The 19,208-nt window shown below is 36.9% G+C and overlaps 1 protein-coding gene across 1 annotated transcript in view; it reads left to right on the plus strand.

The window, feature by feature from the left end:
* The window catches only part of LOC134533132 (very long chain fatty acid elongase AAEL008004), a 139,388-nt gene extending 120,404 nt beyond the window's left edge, over positions 1-18,984 (plus strand). The window contains exons 4-9 of the mRNA XM_063370413.1: positions 9,865-9,945; positions 10,823-10,879; positions 12,261-12,366; positions 14,732-14,868; positions 16,557-16,739; positions 17,500-18,984. Of these exons, the coding sequence (XP_063226483.1) occupies positions 9,865-9,945; positions 10,823-10,879; positions 12,261-12,366; positions 14,732-14,868; positions 16,557-16,739; positions 17,500-17,688 (753 nt within the window). The 3' untranslated portion in view covers positions 17,689-18,984. The remainder of the gene's footprint in view (positions 1-9,864; positions 9,946-10,822; positions 10,880-12,260; positions 12,367-14,731; positions 14,869-16,556; positions 16,740-17,499) is intronic.
* Positions 18,985-19,208: the final 224 nt, after the last annotated feature.

Here is a 19,208-nt window from a genome sequence, read left to right on the forward strand (position 1 = left end):
GCGTCTTCCTCGTCCCGCGGGGTCGCATGATGGGGGGGGGGGGGGAATTCCTCGGGTGACACGCCGGGGTGGGAGGGGGGGGGGGTCGTCTGGCCGCCGCGGAACTTGCGCAACCGGTCACTTTCTCCCGGCAACCACTTTCTCCCGCACAGCCGCAGCGCGACTTTTACCTCGGCGTTACGTCAGTTGAGCGCGCGGTTTCTCGATCGTACTTCCGTCCCGAAATATCTCTGGTCCGGTGTGTGGCGGGGAGCCGGCTGCCGTAGCTCGCCTTTGTGGAAGCGCAGCGTCACTGTCTTACCTGGGATTGTGTTCTCCTTGGGAAACTCCCGTGTCCGCCATTCCCTTTTTAACCGACTTCAAAAAAAAGAGGAGGTTATCAATTCGACTGTATGTTTTTTTTTTTTTTTTATGTTACCTCAGTACGTTCGACTGGGTGAACCGATTTTGATGATTCTTTTTTCATTTGAAAGCTGGTGCTTCCCGTGTGGTCCCATTTAAATTTGGTCCAGTTCTGACAATGGAATCCATGAGAAAACCATATAAGTCTTAAATTTTCATTAAATATGTGCGCGACAAAAGGACGAACGAATAACTCAATATCACGCCAACCGATTTCGATAATTTTTTTTTTATTGGAAAAGAAGTACTTCAAGGGTATTTTAATGAGAGTTTGGTTAGGTTCTGATCATGGGATCCATGACAAAGTAACGGAATTCTTCAATTCTTAGGAGCCTGCCATGGCGCTAATTAGCAATAGCAACATTTTTTTTTTAAGTTTGTTATTTTAATTTCATTTAATTTGGTTAAACGTGACTTCAAGAGGTAGTTATTCAAGACACAGATAAGACACGACTAACACGGGCCGATACTGGTACATGAATCTATAATGATCTGTATAATGAAGAAGCACATTAACATATATTATTATTAAAAAAAACACTTCATACCTGTATTTATATTTACGAACTTAAATTAAAAAGTATAAAATAAATAATACTTCAGAGTCCCTAAAAATGAAAAAAATAAACAAACATTTTAACAAAAAAAACCGACTTCAAAATAAACAATTCCAACACAAAATAATATGCACTAAAAAGTAAAAAAAATAATTGTGTATTCTTCTACAACTTAATAATCAAATTACTTTTTCTACTCATCAATATGTATGTACGATCTATGTGTTTACCACGCAAGAAGGTAGGTAGGTACCAACCCACTTCAAATATAACTCAACACATACCTATGAATAACAAACAATGATCAAAATGTTTTATAGAGTTCTCCTAAGTAAAATGAAATGAAAAATATTAGACTACTTAAAAGTCAATCAAATTATTACGATAATATAATGTAGTTACAATTATTGTTATTTTTGGAGTCGGTGTCAGCCAAGTATGCTAGTTTATTTGTTTCCTTGGCTGACACCGACTCCAAAAATAACAATAATTGTAACTACATTATATTATCGTAATAATTTGATTGACTTTTAAGTAGTCTAATATTTTTCATTTCATTTTACTTAGGAGAACTCTATAAAACATTTTGATCATTGTTTGTTATTCATAGGTATGTGTTGAGTTATATTTGAAGTGGGTTGGTACCTACCTACCTTCTTGCGTGGTAAACACATAGATCGTACATACATATTGATGAGTAGAAAAAGTAATTTGATTATTAAGTTGTAGAAGAATACACAATTATTTTTTTTACTTTTTAGTGCATATTATTTTGTGTTGGAATTGTTTATTTTGAAGTCGGTTTTTTTTTGTTAAAATGTTTGTTTATTCCAAAACAGTTCGTTTATATAAGTGTTCAGAGTTCTCTGAAGCTTGCCGCCGCTCCGACCAAGTCCTTGGACGATTATACACCAGGTTTGGGGGGGGGGGGGGGGGCGCCTAGTCGCCATGATAGGTACGCTGGTGCTTCTCGTCTCTATAGAGCAAAACTGTGTGTGGACTGGCGCGCAGTCTTCTCGTCGTGCATAGAAAAAAAAACTGTCGAATTTGTGAGTCTCTCGAGTGCTTCCTAGAATCTATACCGGATGTACCATAACTAAAAAAATTATTCTGGACACACTAAGTTTCGGCCATACAAAGTTTAAAAAAGAAATACTGGGAACGGAACCACCCATCCGCCCGGTGCGCAATCCTGAATGCTCTTCGTAAGCAGACTCCACTCGGACATCTCGAGCCGTTTTCAAGTCGCGTGGTTTCTTCTGAAGCTACTGTACGCTGTAGGTAGGCTGGAGCCTTCATCCCAGTGTAATAGACTGATAAAAAAAAAAGTATATCACGATTCGTTCCTGATTCAAATATCCTCTTCAAAGTGTAATTACGAGAATGTTAGCTGCTAGAAAACAGGAAACGTCATACTGAAATTAAAACTTTACACTATCGGAGTAGCTTGGTCGTGTCCTTGGCAAATACATAATTCACCAACGTTTCGGTAGACATTGCAGTCACCATCATCAGGGAGCAGTTACCTACGTGAAAGCCTGCGATAATTATTTACATTATCGATACAAACTCTGAGCGAACTGAAAACAGCGCAGTAGTGCGAACTGGCGGCCGGGGTTTATATGTATAATATTCTGAACGTGGTCAATTGGTGCTGCATCGCAGTATGTGCCGAACCACGGAATGCCGGATTAAAGACTTTTAAACCGTACTTTCGAGCTGGGATCGAAGCCGCGACCCGCCGAGCTCGCGACCTCGCGTCGGAGGGCGCGGCTCGCCCTTGCAACCCTCCCCCCCCCCCCGTTCCTGGGGTATCGATTTCCTCTTCCAGACGGCAGTTACCCGCCCATTCCGCCCGTCACTGCCGCGGCGGCGCCGAGCTAGTCTCTGCAACACGCGTGCTGTTCATTGAAGGCGAGACATCCACCCCCCGACTGTCTTTTTTTTACCGTTAGCTTTCAAGGCTGGCTGTGACGTCACCATACTGGGGTGACTCCCGATGTTCCTTCTCCTTTTTCTTCTGCTTTCGGATTATTGAATTCGACCCCTTCTTGAATGGCACGCGTCGTCGGTTAAAAAGTCACGATCGCGGCCATTTTGGTTTTCGAGGGTATTTAAACGCCCAGATTTTTGTCATATTTTTCGTTTTGGACTATTTCTTTTGAGTTAGGATGGATTTTTTTCCCCCAGCGATCGTTGATAATGCCTTAGTGCTGTTGTGACAATCGGATGGCGTTCTGTAAACGATGAAATTAAGTTGTTTTTTTAATGTTTTAAAGCTGACTTTTTTATATTTATTACATCTCGATGTATAATTATCAAACAATGACTTAGTTTGGATGTAATACCTTGACTAAGTCAATTCAATTAATTTCAATATCGGGTCAGCGATGTTGTGTAACTTATTTGTCCTTTTTCTTAATATGAGATTAATACATCTTTGTAGGTAGGTATTCATATTGCTGCAAATTTTTGAAGAAATTTTACTTTTCGAAACTAACCGTGGGCGTCTCTCATTATTTCTTTCTCTTTCTCTACTCTCTTTTTGTATTTCTTTAGTTATATATGTCTCTCTCTCTCCCCCCGTGGTGTCAACCCTGCGTCCGCGCCGGGGGTTGACGCCGTCCCTCGCTGCTTCAAGAGCTGCAGGGGACCTCTTGCTCTCGTCGGCCGATGTCCTTCGCGACCGCGTCATCTGTGCAGGAGAGTCGGCGAGGCATTCCCGCTTGCAGATGGCTGCGGGCACGTCACTTGTTAGTCTCTCTGCGGCGACGAGGAGATAGTCGCGAGGCGTCGGTGTGCGCTCTGGGTGCGGGGGATCCTGTCGTCCGAACACAGTGTCCCACATTCTGGAGTGTCAGGGACTATCTGGCAAAAATCAGGGAAATTGGAGTTGGTCAGGGAAAGTTAGCGATTTTACTTTAAATCCTGGAAAATCCTCAGTTATAGTAATATTTGGTGGCAAAGGGGGGAGGGGGTGTTTACGCTCCATTATGTCATCCAGAGATTTTTTTTTGCAGTCATACACTACATACTATATGTAACACGGTGTATGCAAGGTTCTAATTCATCTAGGCCAGCTATGGGGATGGCAGTGACTGTGTTTTTTTTTAAATTACTTTCGAAACATTGCAAAATGGGATATTTTTAAATATTAATATTGTAAATTCGTAATTTTTGTCATGAAAAGTTGGGGGGAAATCAGGGAAATTTGTATTACAGATTTGTGTGGACACCCTATAAATGTTGAAAAGCAGTGCACGCTTGCACTATGCTTAGTTAGTTGTATATTTACGTCCTTGATTTTCCATTTTCTTAGTAACTAGGGACTCCCAAACCTTTTAGACTTATTTCCAACGGCGCCCTAAACACGAACCAATGAGGTTCGTTACGAAATTCGTTAAAAAAAATTTATAGCACAAACCCACAAATTATTTTTTCTAAATAGTTCCTTTTTTTTTTTTGTTGCATTTAAATATGTAATTCAAATTCAACTTTGGCACTTTGCACTCTTTATTTATAAAGATATTTTATAAATAAATAACATACGGAGGTAGAATGTACTGTTACGGCCAAGTAAGCTCTCTTGAGTTGCTAATTAAATTATTCACACAGGCCAGTCTATCAGTGAGTCATTGTGTAATATATGAATAGAAGAAAATCAGCACACACCTTTTGGAGAACGTCTAGGCCCTACTAACCTTTCGTAGTCCGCTGGCATTTGGCGAAATCTTTTGCAAAACAAAAAAGTGCTCAAGTATACGTACGCACAGCTAAGACGACCGACACAATCCCATTCTTATTGGGTTTGAAAGCACGACCTGCAAACATGGGTGTTGAATTATTTATTTTGTCAAAGCAAATATTTTGCATGTTTCTCGTTTCATGTATAGATTACCATAAAAGCGTACACTGATCACTTGCTTATCTTCCCAAACGTAAAGAAAATTCGCTTAAGAGGCCGTGTCAGTAAATGTTTATTTCCAATATTCTGCTCTAGAAGTTCTCTCTTTTAACAGTGAGATTTAGTGGCTTTTTCAACCGAAGGAACTGTAGCCGCAGCGCGTGATAAAGCTACTATACCCTTATCACAGGATTAGTGGGAAGGTTGACAGCTCGAGTTTACTCGACGAAAAATGTATCTGGTTTTTCGACAATCTGAGAGGATGACAATCTGACCGGCGGCTCACTAGGAAATTGCGGATGCAGGGATTCAGAATCAAGAAACCTCACTTATACAACTATGGTATGAGTCGAATCTAAAAATTTTAATACTTTAAACGTATCGGAATACAATTAATCTTCAAACATGTGGTAATTATTCTTTATCTGGATGTAATAGTCCGTGATAAATAATGTTAGTTGACATTAAAAAGTATACGAAATTCATCATGTAACGTTTTAAAAGGATAATAACATAAATGCATATGCTTAGATATTGCATATGCATCACACACAATCTAAATACAATCTCACTTAAGTCAGACTACCTAATTTTTTACAATGCACCATCATACAGTTTAACAGAGGTAGGTGAACCTCTTATCGACGTTGTTTCAAAGAATTTAAATTTACAAATATTATACTATTTATCTTAATACGATATGTAGCCTACCTTTATGAATACGAACTTACAAAAAAATTATTGAATTTATCACATTACACTTTAACATTACACAAGACTAAAACACTAACAAAACTTAATTTTATACATTGCTGTAGCATATTAGAAGACGAAATAACTCACAAGACTAACATTAAGAGGGCTGCATTACAAATTTACTTTACAGAGAAGAAAATATCCTTTCAAGATATTTCATTACCTCATTCATTACATAATACTGCCGTTGATGTGATCGTAGATATAAAGTATTTAAAATATATATTCCATTATGTTTATGTAAATATTTTGAAAACGTTATTGCTTAAAGATGCTCATTATTTAAATAATAACGAATCTTTTACTTTTATGTACTGAACAAACAAAATACTTATAAGTTAATAAGAATAAGCTTAGTTGAGTAACATCTTCAATTTGTATTGAATTCAATGTACATATCGAAAATCATGTACAATGAATGCAACAGATTGAATTCAATAAATATTTGATCTTGTGAAACGGCCATAATATTGATGTAGATTAGGGACCGGAAAAATTCGCGGTTTCGACGGCCTTCAGGATAGACTGCACATTCCCCTGTACACTCGGGCAAATAACGGCAGCAGTGGCGTAGCGTGGGTGGGGCGGAGGGGGCGGCCCGCCCCAGGCGGCAGCCCGCGGGGGCGGGTCGCCGGTGAAGCGGGTTGAGATCTGATCTATGATTCATTCATTACATGTGTCAGACACACTATAATGTTCCATTTTTATCTAGAATTTTGCGCACCAACTATTTTTTAATATTTATTTAAAAGAAAAACTGCGAAATCACTGACAGAGCTCTTTATAACGTTTGTTTGTTTACATACGAACAGCAACATCGCATCACACCGCGCCGCCCGGCGCGCGCGAGCCGAGTTGAGCGGCACTCCTTATTGTGTTAATTACTCATACAAAATCTTTTGTTTCACGCGTCGGCCCGTGTCGATGCCTCTCTTTCGCACTCATTGAATTTAGTACTACGCATTGTACTGTAAAGTTTGACCTTAACCCAGGGCAAACCAAACAACTTCCGCAAACCGGGACACAGTAAAACTCCTATATTGCCCCGTACCGCGAGCGCAGGTAAACCCAAAAAAATATTAAAACCCAAACTAATAGCAGGCTTAAAAAATACTAATAAGGTTGCGAACAGTGAGAGGAGGCAGCAAGTTAAAAAGACACAAAATTTATATGACAACATTTTATATATATATATATATATATATATATATATATATATATATCATAAAATCGTTTCATCACAAATCGGTGCATCCATCATAAAATACATACCCTATTACTACTTATAAAAATAGCTATATAATAATACTAAAAAAATACTTTAACAATTCCCCCGAAAAATTATAATTTGATCATATACTTCGGAGCTCCGAAAATTAAATATAATTACCAAAAAGGCGTTAAAAATATATAAGAACATAACTCCGATAGACTATCAAACTTGACTATATTGTCGATTGAACAAGAATTGGCTGCTAATATTGATTTTGACAAAGTTATTTCTGACTTCGCTGCTCATAAGGCCCGTAGAATCCGCTTGTAAAACCGCTCATCCTATTTTAACTTCAATAAAAGGTACCTCATTGCATGTGAAATTTAATTTTAATTAAGCACCTATAGAATGGGGGCGGCAAAATGGGTTTCCCGCCCCAGGCGCCGAGATGGCACGCTACGCCACTGAACGGCAGTTCATTTGCTGCTGACTTGTTAGTCGTCTCAGCTTGTTTGTCTGTGATTCGATCCTTCTTTGGTTGGTGTTTTATAATTGGTTGAGATTCGTCCAGATGAACAGTAAGCCAATAGCAAAATCATCTAAAAGGTATATGTATTTGACTTCTAGCCTATCGCCGAATGAATCCGCGAATTTTTCCGGTCTCTATTAATTATAGATGCTCACATGCATCGTGAGAGTCCGTATAAAGCCTATTACAATTCTATAAGTATACATTAAAATGCTTTTAAAATATACATGTGTAATATAATTAAAACTTGTTTAAGTAAGATCATCACAAAAAAAATGAAAATCCTTCAACAGTAAGTGATGTTTTATAAGATTTTAACAAAACACACTTACAATAAGAGAATACTAATCATACCACATAATTCAACACAAAATATACATTCCAGTAGGCGCTACGTAAAAACAACTTCTATTTTTATGCTGATAACTCTGCATTGTTTTATATATATCATTATTTCTAACTTTTAATATTCTCTACACATTAACTGAAATTACTTATTTACAGAGTCTTAGCTAATGTTGGTCTGTACCACATACAGTACGTACGATATCTCTACGCAAAACACATACAGTTCATTATTAGTAATATCAATTATATTTCATGAACATAATGAAATTAGTATAGGCCCTAGGTTGTTCACTGTTAATTGAGTACTTCTGAAGTATTTTCATTGTGAGTTAACATACATACCAAATGCCATTCTTCCAGTAAAGTTACAAAGAAGACAAGAAGATAATATAAATATGTATGTAGTACCATATTTTAAACCCCTATTAAATGAATAATAACTCAATCTCTATTCTGGACTATTAAGTAATAATTTTTATTAATGTTATTTATAACTTAAATAAAATGACAACTAACAAATTAGTAAAAAAATATAATTACGTGCGATATAGTGTGACATTTGTACTTGGACGGCAAACGAATATAATAAAATGTCTATGACAATGTTAACTTTACTCATTATTATGGAAAGAAACAAAATGGGCAGATAAGCATATTCTACGCTGACATTTAAAAATGCTCAATTTAAAATGAACATTCCAAGAAAATTTATTTTATATCACCACAAAAAATCAAACTGCGGCGTCATTTTCCCGATGACAAACAAAAAAGTTGTATGGTCGCGAATAATACATTCGTATGGCGTCACATCAGCGGAATATTCCCTTGGCATAAATGTGTGAATTCTGTGGCACTAATGGAGAAGTAAACCTTCGCTCGAACACAAAAACAAATGAACGAACAGCTTTTTTTTTTTTGATAAGATGTGTAATCGGAGACCCCTGGGGTGGTTGAAGAGTGTCAGGTCGGTCGCCAGACCAGATAGTAAAAGCTCAGGGGCTGAGGATAGAAAAGGCATATCTCCAAATTATTAAGTATAAATGTTGTCATGTAATAGTTAAAGACTTGATTACACCCAGGTTTATAAACCCATCATGATCATGAAGACACTGATCGGAAGGTAATGTGCAATACATTTCAATGGCGTTTTCAGTTTTTGCTAAATAATTATAAATATAAGCAAAATTTCAATGTATCTGGACAAATCAAAATATTGATAATATTATTTTCATCACAGAAATAATATATGATATGATAAATAAATTTGAAAAAAGCGGTTATGTTAAATGTATTGTATACTTTCAGTAGGCAAAATTTCCGGCCCCTACCTCTTATAGACTTTGAGAAAAACTGCCTTTTAAAATAACATTGATATAGATAGGAGCGCAAATTTGTGACACGGCCTCTTAATTCCTTTCGTTTCATGTGCAGTAAAATGAACCACACTTTTTCACTGTGGCGGCGTTTTCTACGTCTCGACAGTATCTAAAAGCAACAGGTTTATGTTACGAGTGTTCCCTGCCTGTGGTACCGCTGCGAACTATGCACCATCATGCCGGGCAACGCAGCAATTGTGGGACCGTCCATACGTAGAACGTAACCAGTGTGCGCGATGCAACAGCAGTGTTTGGCGTCGATTTCACTGAGCGACAGAAGTGGTGGGGGGGGGGGGGATATAACCCCCCCCCCCCCCCCAAAAAAAAGTTTGGAGAAATGTTCGAAATAGCAGTGAAGGCAGCATGTTATTTTGGGTGATGTAAGGTGAGCTGTTACAACATCTGCAATGTCAACTGAGAAGCCCCATAGCTTACGGCCAATGGCGTAGGCCCAGATGTGTATGTTTTAAGTGTCAATAGCCATGTAAGTTTTTTGAATATACACAACAAAAATTTTTGTTTATTTAGTTTTTCTTTCCCCATTTCTTTCTTAAAGTAAACAAGCACATCACCCATAGAATTTCGGTGTGAAGAAGATATTACGTTTTTTTTTTAATTGAATGATTTAGCACTGCAAAAATTGTAATGGTGTGAATCCATTAAAGGAAAAGTAATAATACTGTTCTGAAGTCTGAGACGCCTCAAGCCAGTTTTTACACTTGCATGTAATTATCGTTATTCTGATTTCTCTATACATGTTTTTTTTTTTTTTGTTGCAGTATCTACAGAGTGGGTGGGCTGGCCACTACAGCTTCAGATGCCAGCCTGTGGATTACTCAAACAGCCCCATGGCCGTAAGGGTGAGTCTCTTGTATTATTGTATCTCGTCTCGTTTCAACTTCTAGTCTTGTCTAATTTGTTCTGGGTCTCCGCGTAATCGGAGAGGTGGACACACACCCTCTGACCCCAAGAAGTGTCAGCCTGATCTAACTTGACAGCTTGGCCCATGCAGCTAAGGCTGAATCATCGTTTTTACACTGTTGTTTATTGAATGGAGCATTGATACTAATGAACAGTTTCTGTTCAGATTTATATTAGATCACTGGATTACTTTTATATCGCTCAAAAATAATTTTAAGTAAACACCTAATGAGAAACTTCTGACCCATTAAAAAATACAAGAGAGCTGTTAAGCCAAATTTAACAGAAAAATTACTTAATAATTAGTTATGACAAGAAGATGAAATAACCAATTTGGGATGTGAGACTGAGCTAAGTATGCAAAAATGATAAACAGCTAAACATTGCAGAATCTTTAACATATTAGGACTTATCATAAATAATGTGAAATATTGCAATATTCTAATATGGTTTTTACCTAGATTATAAAATTGCATCTACTTTAAGTTGGTAGTCTCTTCACATACAAGCTTATATTTCAGCATTTAATTATGTATACATATATATACTTATGTATGATAACAATAATAAAAAAATTACCCTGAAAATCACTGAGATCATGAGAGTTTCTATGAATATTTTAGTAAAATATATTGTGTTATAAAATAAACTTAATAGTCATTATCAATCCAAGTACCAATCAGTTTCCATTCTAGTTAAACCCAAACTCGAGGAATACTGGTGATTAATGCCTTGCAGAATTTGTATGCTTGCGGTGTGTGCGTAACTGAGATGAAATGTGTTCACCATAAATTAACCTATTTTCTCTCATTTCAGATGGCAGGGACGTGCTGGTGGTATTATTTTTCAAAGTTCACGGAGTTCTTTGACACGGTAAGCACAGTACTTAATTAACTTTATTTACATGGATTCAGTGTGTGGGGAAAAATGTGAAGCAATGTCTTTCAGGCTATTGTGTCTAGCATTGCCATGGACTTTAGTACCGTGGTACCGGTGTGAAAGGGGTGTGGGGGAGAGATGGAAGTATATATCCCCCCCCCCCCCAGGAATCCTAAGAAGTTCTTAAATCCCACAAACAAATGGGGAGAATTTGAAAACAAACAGCAGGCAAAGAGGTTATACCCTCTCCACCCCTTGAAATGAAATTCTGTGTTCTGGGGAGAGAGGTAGGGAAACAGTGGAACTACAGTTATCATTTTCCTTTCACAGTTGCATTGCAAGCGCAAGCAGGCGCAAGTAGGCCTCTCGCACGAGGGGCTCTTAAAGTCCAGGGGAGCCCGGCTGGTACAGATACTAGCATCCATCCTTCATTTGCCAGAGACTGTAGAACATTACACATTTTCTCGTTAAAATGAATCAAACAATATCGTGATTATATTACCTTAATAAATTACTAAATTGCATGGATTAAGACAGTGATGTTCAGAAAATTAATACAATGTAGTAGGACTGAAAAGTGTTAAAAAAAACAAAAAATTGAGAGTTAACTAATACAATATATGGGTAGTACACCAATATGTTTTTTTTTTTTCAATTGAGAAATGAAGAATTTGTACTATTTTTTAAGGTTTATGTATTTTATGTATGTATGTATGTATTTTATGTATGTATGTATTTTATGTATGTATGTATGTATTTTATGTATGTATGTATTTTATGTATGTATGTATTTTATGTATGTATGTATTTTATGTATGTATTTTATGTATGTATTTGTATATGTCAAATGTGTATACACACATACATACACACGTACATATATATACACATACACACGTACATATATATATACACATACACATATATAGCTCACATTAACGAAAGGGCAGGGAGTTTAAGACTTCCAAAATAACCACAGTTAGTTTCAGAATGTGATAAACCAGTAAAACTGATGCTACTTTTGATAAGAAGAGATAATGTGATATTATTTTGATTTTTGAGGATGGAGAAACATTGAGAGGAAAGAAACAACCATTATAGTAGCACCCTACACCTTAAGATGATATGCATACATCTGGTATTGAAAGTTAATTTGCTTAACACCGCTGTCTTAAACAATTGAAATTTAGTAATTTTGTAAGTGAGAACCATCCGGTGAGAGTAGAATAGATGTGTGCTTCCATATTATTCTTGCTACCCTACTAATATAGCATGTCCTATACTAGTAGTTATAATAGTTATCCCTGAAAGTGCCTTTCATAACTGGATGACCAGCTATTAAAAATAATGCTCATTTATTTATTTACTTTTCCAGTTGTTCTTCATCCTGCGCAAGAAGAATAACCAAGTCTCCAATCTGCACGTCATCCATCATGGATGCATGCCTATGAGTGTTTGGCTTGGAATGAAGTTTGCCCCAGGTAAAATTAGCCATAGCCTTAAAACCAGTACCTGCTTAACAAAATGACCAAGTACCATGCAGGGCCGTTGAGAGAGGGGGCAGCAGGAGGGCCCAAATCACCATTTGGGGGAGGGGGGGGGGGGGTGTTTGATTGTGTAGGAAATTTTTTTTATGCATAAAGAGATACGAAAATTAAGTCTGTTGCTCATAGACGGATTGGAAACCTTACAAAATGTGATACGTGCATATCATGTTTACAGTTTAGGCCATAGTTTCGAGATCAGACTTTAATTTAATATAATATAATATAATATAATATATATACATTGGATTGGAAAATCTATACATTAAGTAACGAAAATGTTTGTTCCTGAGCCCTTAGTATTTCTTGACGGCCCTGGTACGGTATGCACTTGCATTTATGTTATTAGAATTTATGAAACTTTATGAATAAGTTTACTAATAAGAACATTCAAGGTTTTGGATTAAATTTATCCGTAATACCATTTTTTGTTATGATAGGAAAAGATCGCCAATCGCCTAAAAACCTCGGGAGTACAAGCAAAAATTAACATTTCAAAACAACCTTAGTTTAATTTGTGAATTGTATGTTATTTGTAATCTTTGGATCTGAATAGATATCACTAGCTTTAAGGCTACACTTGCTGAGTGTACTTAGTACTCATTAAAAAAATGTAAATAAAAAATCCTAGAAGTAGGGATGTAAGCATCAGCCAGCTAAGGAAATTCAGGAAATGAACCATTATTAGATGACCATGATGCAATTAGCCAGGCAAAAAATAAATATTAATTAAAAATACTTGCCTGACTTTTTAAAAATGCAATGCTTATAGAATTAGATATGTAGTAATAGCAATGAAACAACAATAATGGGAAGATACAGTGACCCATCACAATGAGTGGGAGGCCATATCGCATGTCATTCAACAATGTGATACTGCAAGGCGAACGATTATGCTGAGAATTCTGTGCACAGATTTTTTCTGATCCGACTATAAAATTCATGTAAAGTTAGTTAGTTTCGCCATTAAAAAAAAGAAATTAAAAAAAAAGAATAACAATTGTATCTTAGTTGCAATGAAATTACCAATTTTAGGCTTATTTTAGAAATGCTTTAAGAGGGTGAGCGGGGAGGAAATGCACTTAATATCATTTCTGTTTCAATGGGAACATTTACAAAAGTGTGTTTATATTAATTGGATAAACTTTGCACCTTCGTCCCCTTCCCCTGCAACCCCTTGGAAAATTTTCAACAAAATTTGAATACAGACACTGCACACACTTCTAAAATATTGTAAGCACTCATAAAAAGCAGTGTGCATCAAAAGAACTGGCTTACGACCGTGTTACACTGTCAAACTTTTGCTTCCAATACCTTCCAATATGTTTGATCAAATAATGTTGGAGGATTAAGACTTCACCAAAAATGACACCAGAGCAAACCATGTTTGTTTTATAAGTTAGATAGATGACTTGTTTCCATCAAATATTTAAAAAAAAGTTGGATGTTGGATGCCATCAGAATCGTGCCTATTGAAAACTGAAATAATGTCAGTTTCGTCGCAACGAATCTTTAAAATACCGAAGGAACACATGGATGATTAAAGAGGTTATAAAGGTGAAATAACTGATATAATGCTAGTACAAGTTATGTTTTTAAAATAGTTTTATATGTAAATAGCAAATGATGAGTCTATAAATTTTAAAAAGTACAGAACATTTATTCATTCTGTAATGAGTATTAAATGTTAAATTTATAGAAGTTTTAAATGTTGATAAATTACCAAATATCATAACAATTTCAAAATTTCCATCTTGCTATATGTTGCATGTATTTAAATTTACAAATGAGATAAAAATAAAAATTCTAGATAGTGGAGTCCAAAAATAATGTTTGATAGTGTGACGTGATTTAAAACATAATTAAGGTTATCTGTCCAACTTAATTTGGTGGAGACAATTGGTTCCAGTTATTTCCATTCAAACTCAATTGTCAAAAATAGGTGGAGATGAAAATTTGAGTGTGTGACAGGATCTTTAAGAATTAATATTGAATGATATAGTACAGCAATGAAGCGTCATTTTGTCACGCTTTCGGTCACCAGCGCGATGCGTACAGAAATGTCCTTGTGGATGTGTCCCACCAGTGGCGGATCCAGGATTTTGGTTTGGGAGGGGCTTGACCCAGCTGAGGCTAGGCTTTATTAAGGAAAACACTAAAACAATAGTGGACCCAGCTGCGTTTGGAGGGGGCTGAAGCCCCTTAGCCCCCCCTCTGGATCCGCTACTATGTCCCACCCATTTTCGGCGCACAGCGTCGTTGGAGCCGCTGCTGTGTGTGAGAGCCATCCTCTTGTCCCCAGGCGGCCACAGCACGTTCTTCGCGCTGCTCAACACGTTTGTGCACATCATCATGTACTTCTACTACATGGTGTCTGCGATGGGCCCTCGGTTCCAGAAGTACCTGTGGTGGAAGAAGTACATCACCACTATCCAGATGGCAAGTACACGTTGCTTATTATTCACACGCACCTCAGTTCTGCCATCTTCGCTGGTGTCGTTACATTACAAGATATGTGGACTGGCATGTGAATTTTGACTTTACAAGATATGTGGACTGGCATGTGAATTTTGACATTACAAGATATGTGGACTGGCATGTGAATTTTGAATTCCCCCCCCCCTTTTTTTTTATATTTGATGTTTTTCAGTTGTCAGCCCACAAGCTAAAACTAAATCTCATATTACAATTGAAAATGCCACACTCATCCATGCCATGCCTTACCTGGAATTTGAAACCATAACCCCCTCACCTCGAAGCTATCACAATTAGCTGTGCCTCAGTGGTGTGTCTTGGAGACAAATATTTTCAGTAGACACAAATACTTGGTGTAGCATTATGTTTGTGCTAGAAGGGTTGTGAAATGTTTCTTTAAATGTGTTGCAAAATTATTATTTTAAAACTGAACTATATTTGTTGATTGCAGATTTCTCATTTTTCTGTATAGTGTTCATTAATTAAGTCATAAATAAAATGCTCTTGCTATGGCTAAACAGCTTTAACAACAAATTTAGATAGGCCATGCAGCATTGTAGATAGCTATGATAATTCTTATTTTAAGTCAGTGGTGTAATTGGTGGGGATGTGAATCCACATTCAAATACAAATAGTACATTGACACTTTGCAAGAATAAGTTGCTGAAAGTACGCACATAAGCCTTGTTGTGTAAGCGATGATGTAGTGATGTGAATGCAGTGTGGTTTGGAAGTGAATGAAACACGGCATCAATCCCAAAATGTTGTAATACTTAAAAGTTTGCTTATTGATGCTCCAATGTGAGTATACATGACAAAATGTGAAAATGATGGCGAACGAAACCTGACATATTACCGGCCCAGCATGCAGTGGTGCAGGCGGATGAAGAAACGGTTCCACAGAAAATATACTTTCAGACATCTTCTCTTGGTCCAGGTGACGGACTGAACACCATTGAATGAAAACTAAATGAACAGATGCTTAACATCTTAACATTAGGGTCATTTAGAGACGGTGAGAGGTGGTTGGGTAAGAATGAAGACCTGTCTGTATTAATTAGTAGTACCCCGAGAAATCCCATTGGTCTGCAGTAATACCAGTCATGTTTACAACCTGAGAAAAATGAGTTGGACTCCATTGGGAGTATATCTTGATAGGAAACTAGTGGTGTGACCACTCATTCTCTGTGGCTCTTTTAAATGTGTTATTGTATGTAAACGGCAAATTACTAAATGGATCTTCAAAAATATAAAGTTGCATTAGCACACAAGCACAACAGTAATTAAAGTGATGCATGATTAATGGCTTCATTAGGACAGAGAGGCATAATCACCATGATCTTGAGGTATTGTTAGGATGGGAGATCCTGGAAATATGTGGGCTCTGAATCTCACAGATGCCAACGCTATGCTTCTGCAGTCTTAACTAGGATTGAGATTGGCATCTGTCTTTGCTGCAAGTGAGACACCTTTAACAATGTCATGTAGGACTGTTAACACACCACAATTTTATGCTTGATTTTTTCGGTTGTGAGCAAGGTGCAGGGAGCAAGGACTGCTATAGCAGTGAAGTGTCGCAGATGCCACATTATGTGCCTATGGTCCGATAAATTATTATTTTTTAACCGACATGTCTGCCTCTTGTGTTGCAGGTACAGTTTGTGTTCATCTTCGGTCACCAGTTCCAGCTGCTGTTCATAGAGTGCAGCTACCCAAAAACATTCATGGTGTGGATTGGCCTGCACGGTGTACTCTTCTTGTTCCTGTTCTCCGACTTCTACAAGACCAGCTACAGCAAAAAGAAGAGCGGTCGTGCGCAGAATGGTGCCTGCATGGTTAGTGCTGAGCTCACGTTCAGTTAATCGATCCAGTGTTCTGATTAGTTGAACCTATTATAAACATACAGCTCTGTATCCTTGGTAGCCATCCTTGGAAGTAGGGGTAAACTTGAATTGAATGTGCATTTAATCTTATTGGGTAATTTAACCTTATCGGTAAATGTTGAAGGGTCAACATCGTATGTGCCTCGGAAGACTTTAAAATTATATGTACTAGAATTGATATTAAAACATTTAGATATTTGGAACAAAAATTGAAATAAAACTCGCATTTTGAGTTTTTATTCACTGCAAGTAACAGTAATATCTGAAGTACTAATTGCTGTTTAAGAATCATAAATATAAAAATAATAAACTACATTTCATGAAACAATTATTAACTGTATCCAATAATCAGTATTGTGATATCGGTATATTGCTACTCAAACTTGTTACGTTATAGGAATGGTGAAAAATGTTAGAAGGATTTACGCACTGGCAGTTGACTACTTTCTTCCAGTCCATTATGTTCCCACTAATGTATGCAATCTATGCAAGTTTCTATTATTGCTAATTCACTAATTCAGTGAAATTGTCTTTAATCTAGCAACAGTCAAACTGTTCGCGCTCTTTATGTTTATGGTTTTTGTTGTCTCTCTCGGATCAGCTCGGGTTTCAATTTATCCAACTAAAACAAGGTTCTACTATACTTCTAAGCTATCTATTCTTAACATCATTGGCCCTTGTTCTTGAGGTTTATGTTTAATTTTTCCTGCAGCCCCTGTTCGACGAGCCTGCGAGCAAGGAGAACGGAGTGCAGAATGGAAATGCCCACACCGTTTCCTCAGACTATTCCAACGAATATGCGAAAACGTACTCCAGTTGTTACTCCAACGGGGTCAGCAATGGATACGTGTCCACGGCCGCGAAGAGCACGCTGACGCAGCGGCCCGTCAAGGAGAAGTAGCACCACGTGAACGGGAAACCATTCATCTCTGACGTCGTGAGGTTCTGACGTCTGGCTGCATTTCGGCAAGACTCTTTTCCTCGAAACTCTTTAAGTTCTTTTTTTTTTTTTTGCGAATTCCTCTGTTGAGACATTAATGACCGGTGACCGAGGATGCAAAGGCGAAAAAATGAACCAGGGTGTGTGATGGTTCAGGAGTGTGTCATATGCGAGATGAGGCTGTGTTTCTGCGTGGGATCTGACCGTCATTCACGCGAGACTTTAGTTTCTAGACACTTGTATGGATTCCGCAAGTTGAGCGTACAACTAAACGTTTATGTTTTTCTATGGAGTGTGTAATACAGCTGTGTAAACAATGTTGATCAATACTTTACTCCATTGTTGAATATTTGAGTTTTAAAGAAAAATTAGCTGCTTTTTAACTTTTTGTAACTAATTTGTTACTGGAAATTTAATAATTGTGCTAAGTGTTGTGTGTTGGCTCTTTACGAAACAAAGAATGTTATTCATCCCAGTTCAATGAAGCAGGTGTATCAGGATGTAAATTATGTTAATAATGTTAATTTGAAATGTTTATGTATAAATGACTCTTTTCTATATTACGCTTCAAACTCTGCAGAATTGCATACATTGGAAACTTGCAGATTTTACAAAAAAAAATTTTGTTTAAATTTTGTATGTTTTAAGTTTATATTTTGATGATGCAGCTAAAAGCTTGCAGTATTTTTAATGTTTTCTCATGTTTTGGTTTATCTGTGGAACAACTAACTCAAAATAAACAAAACTGATACAAACTATAAATGTAGTTACATAAGCAGTGGTGGATGCAGGGTGGGATCGTTGGGGGGGGGAATAATTCTCCCCTAATCACTATGAAAAAGTGAGGTGTCTCAATGAAGGCAGTACGTTATTTGAGTGATGTAAGGTGAGCTGTTAAAACACCTGGAATCACATTCCACAATTTTCTTTAATACAAATATCTTTTTTTTAATCCACTCTTGAAATAAATTTCTGTATCTGCCACTGTACATTTGAAATGTCTTCAAAAAATTTAAACTGTTAACTTTCTTTGGCAGTTTTCCCAATTGAATACACTACATCTTGTTGAAATTGCAAACATACCCTTGAGTTGCATGTCATTACATAAATGTTGTAATAGTAATTGTTTTGTTACTATGTACAGTATCTGTTGCATCCTATAAAATTTTACATGCAAGAGTTCAAATTTTGTACTACTTGTAAAATTAATTACTTGTTTAAAATAGATTTTGTACATTACAGAGTGTTTCCATTTTATGTACTTGTTTCATTGTCTTTTTAAGATGGTATTTTGGTTGAACTTTCTTTAGGCGCTCTTCAATAAGTATTTTGACATGTTGAGACTCCAATAAAATAATCAAACATTGTGTGAAAACAGACTGGGCTTATGAACATTTTTTTAAAGCTTTTTAAAATAGCTTTGCTATGCAATGAAGATGCAAAAATACTTGTGGCAATATCCTGGCATTTTCTTAACCACT

Source organism: Bacillus rossius, chromosome 6 (genome assembly GCF_032445375.1).
Source record: "Bacillus rossius redtenbacheri isolate Brsri chromosome 6, Brsri_v3, whole genome shotgun sequence".
Taxonomy (NCBI): Eukaryota; Metazoa; Arthropoda; class Insecta; order Phasmatodea; family Bacillidae; genus Bacillus; species Bacillus rossius.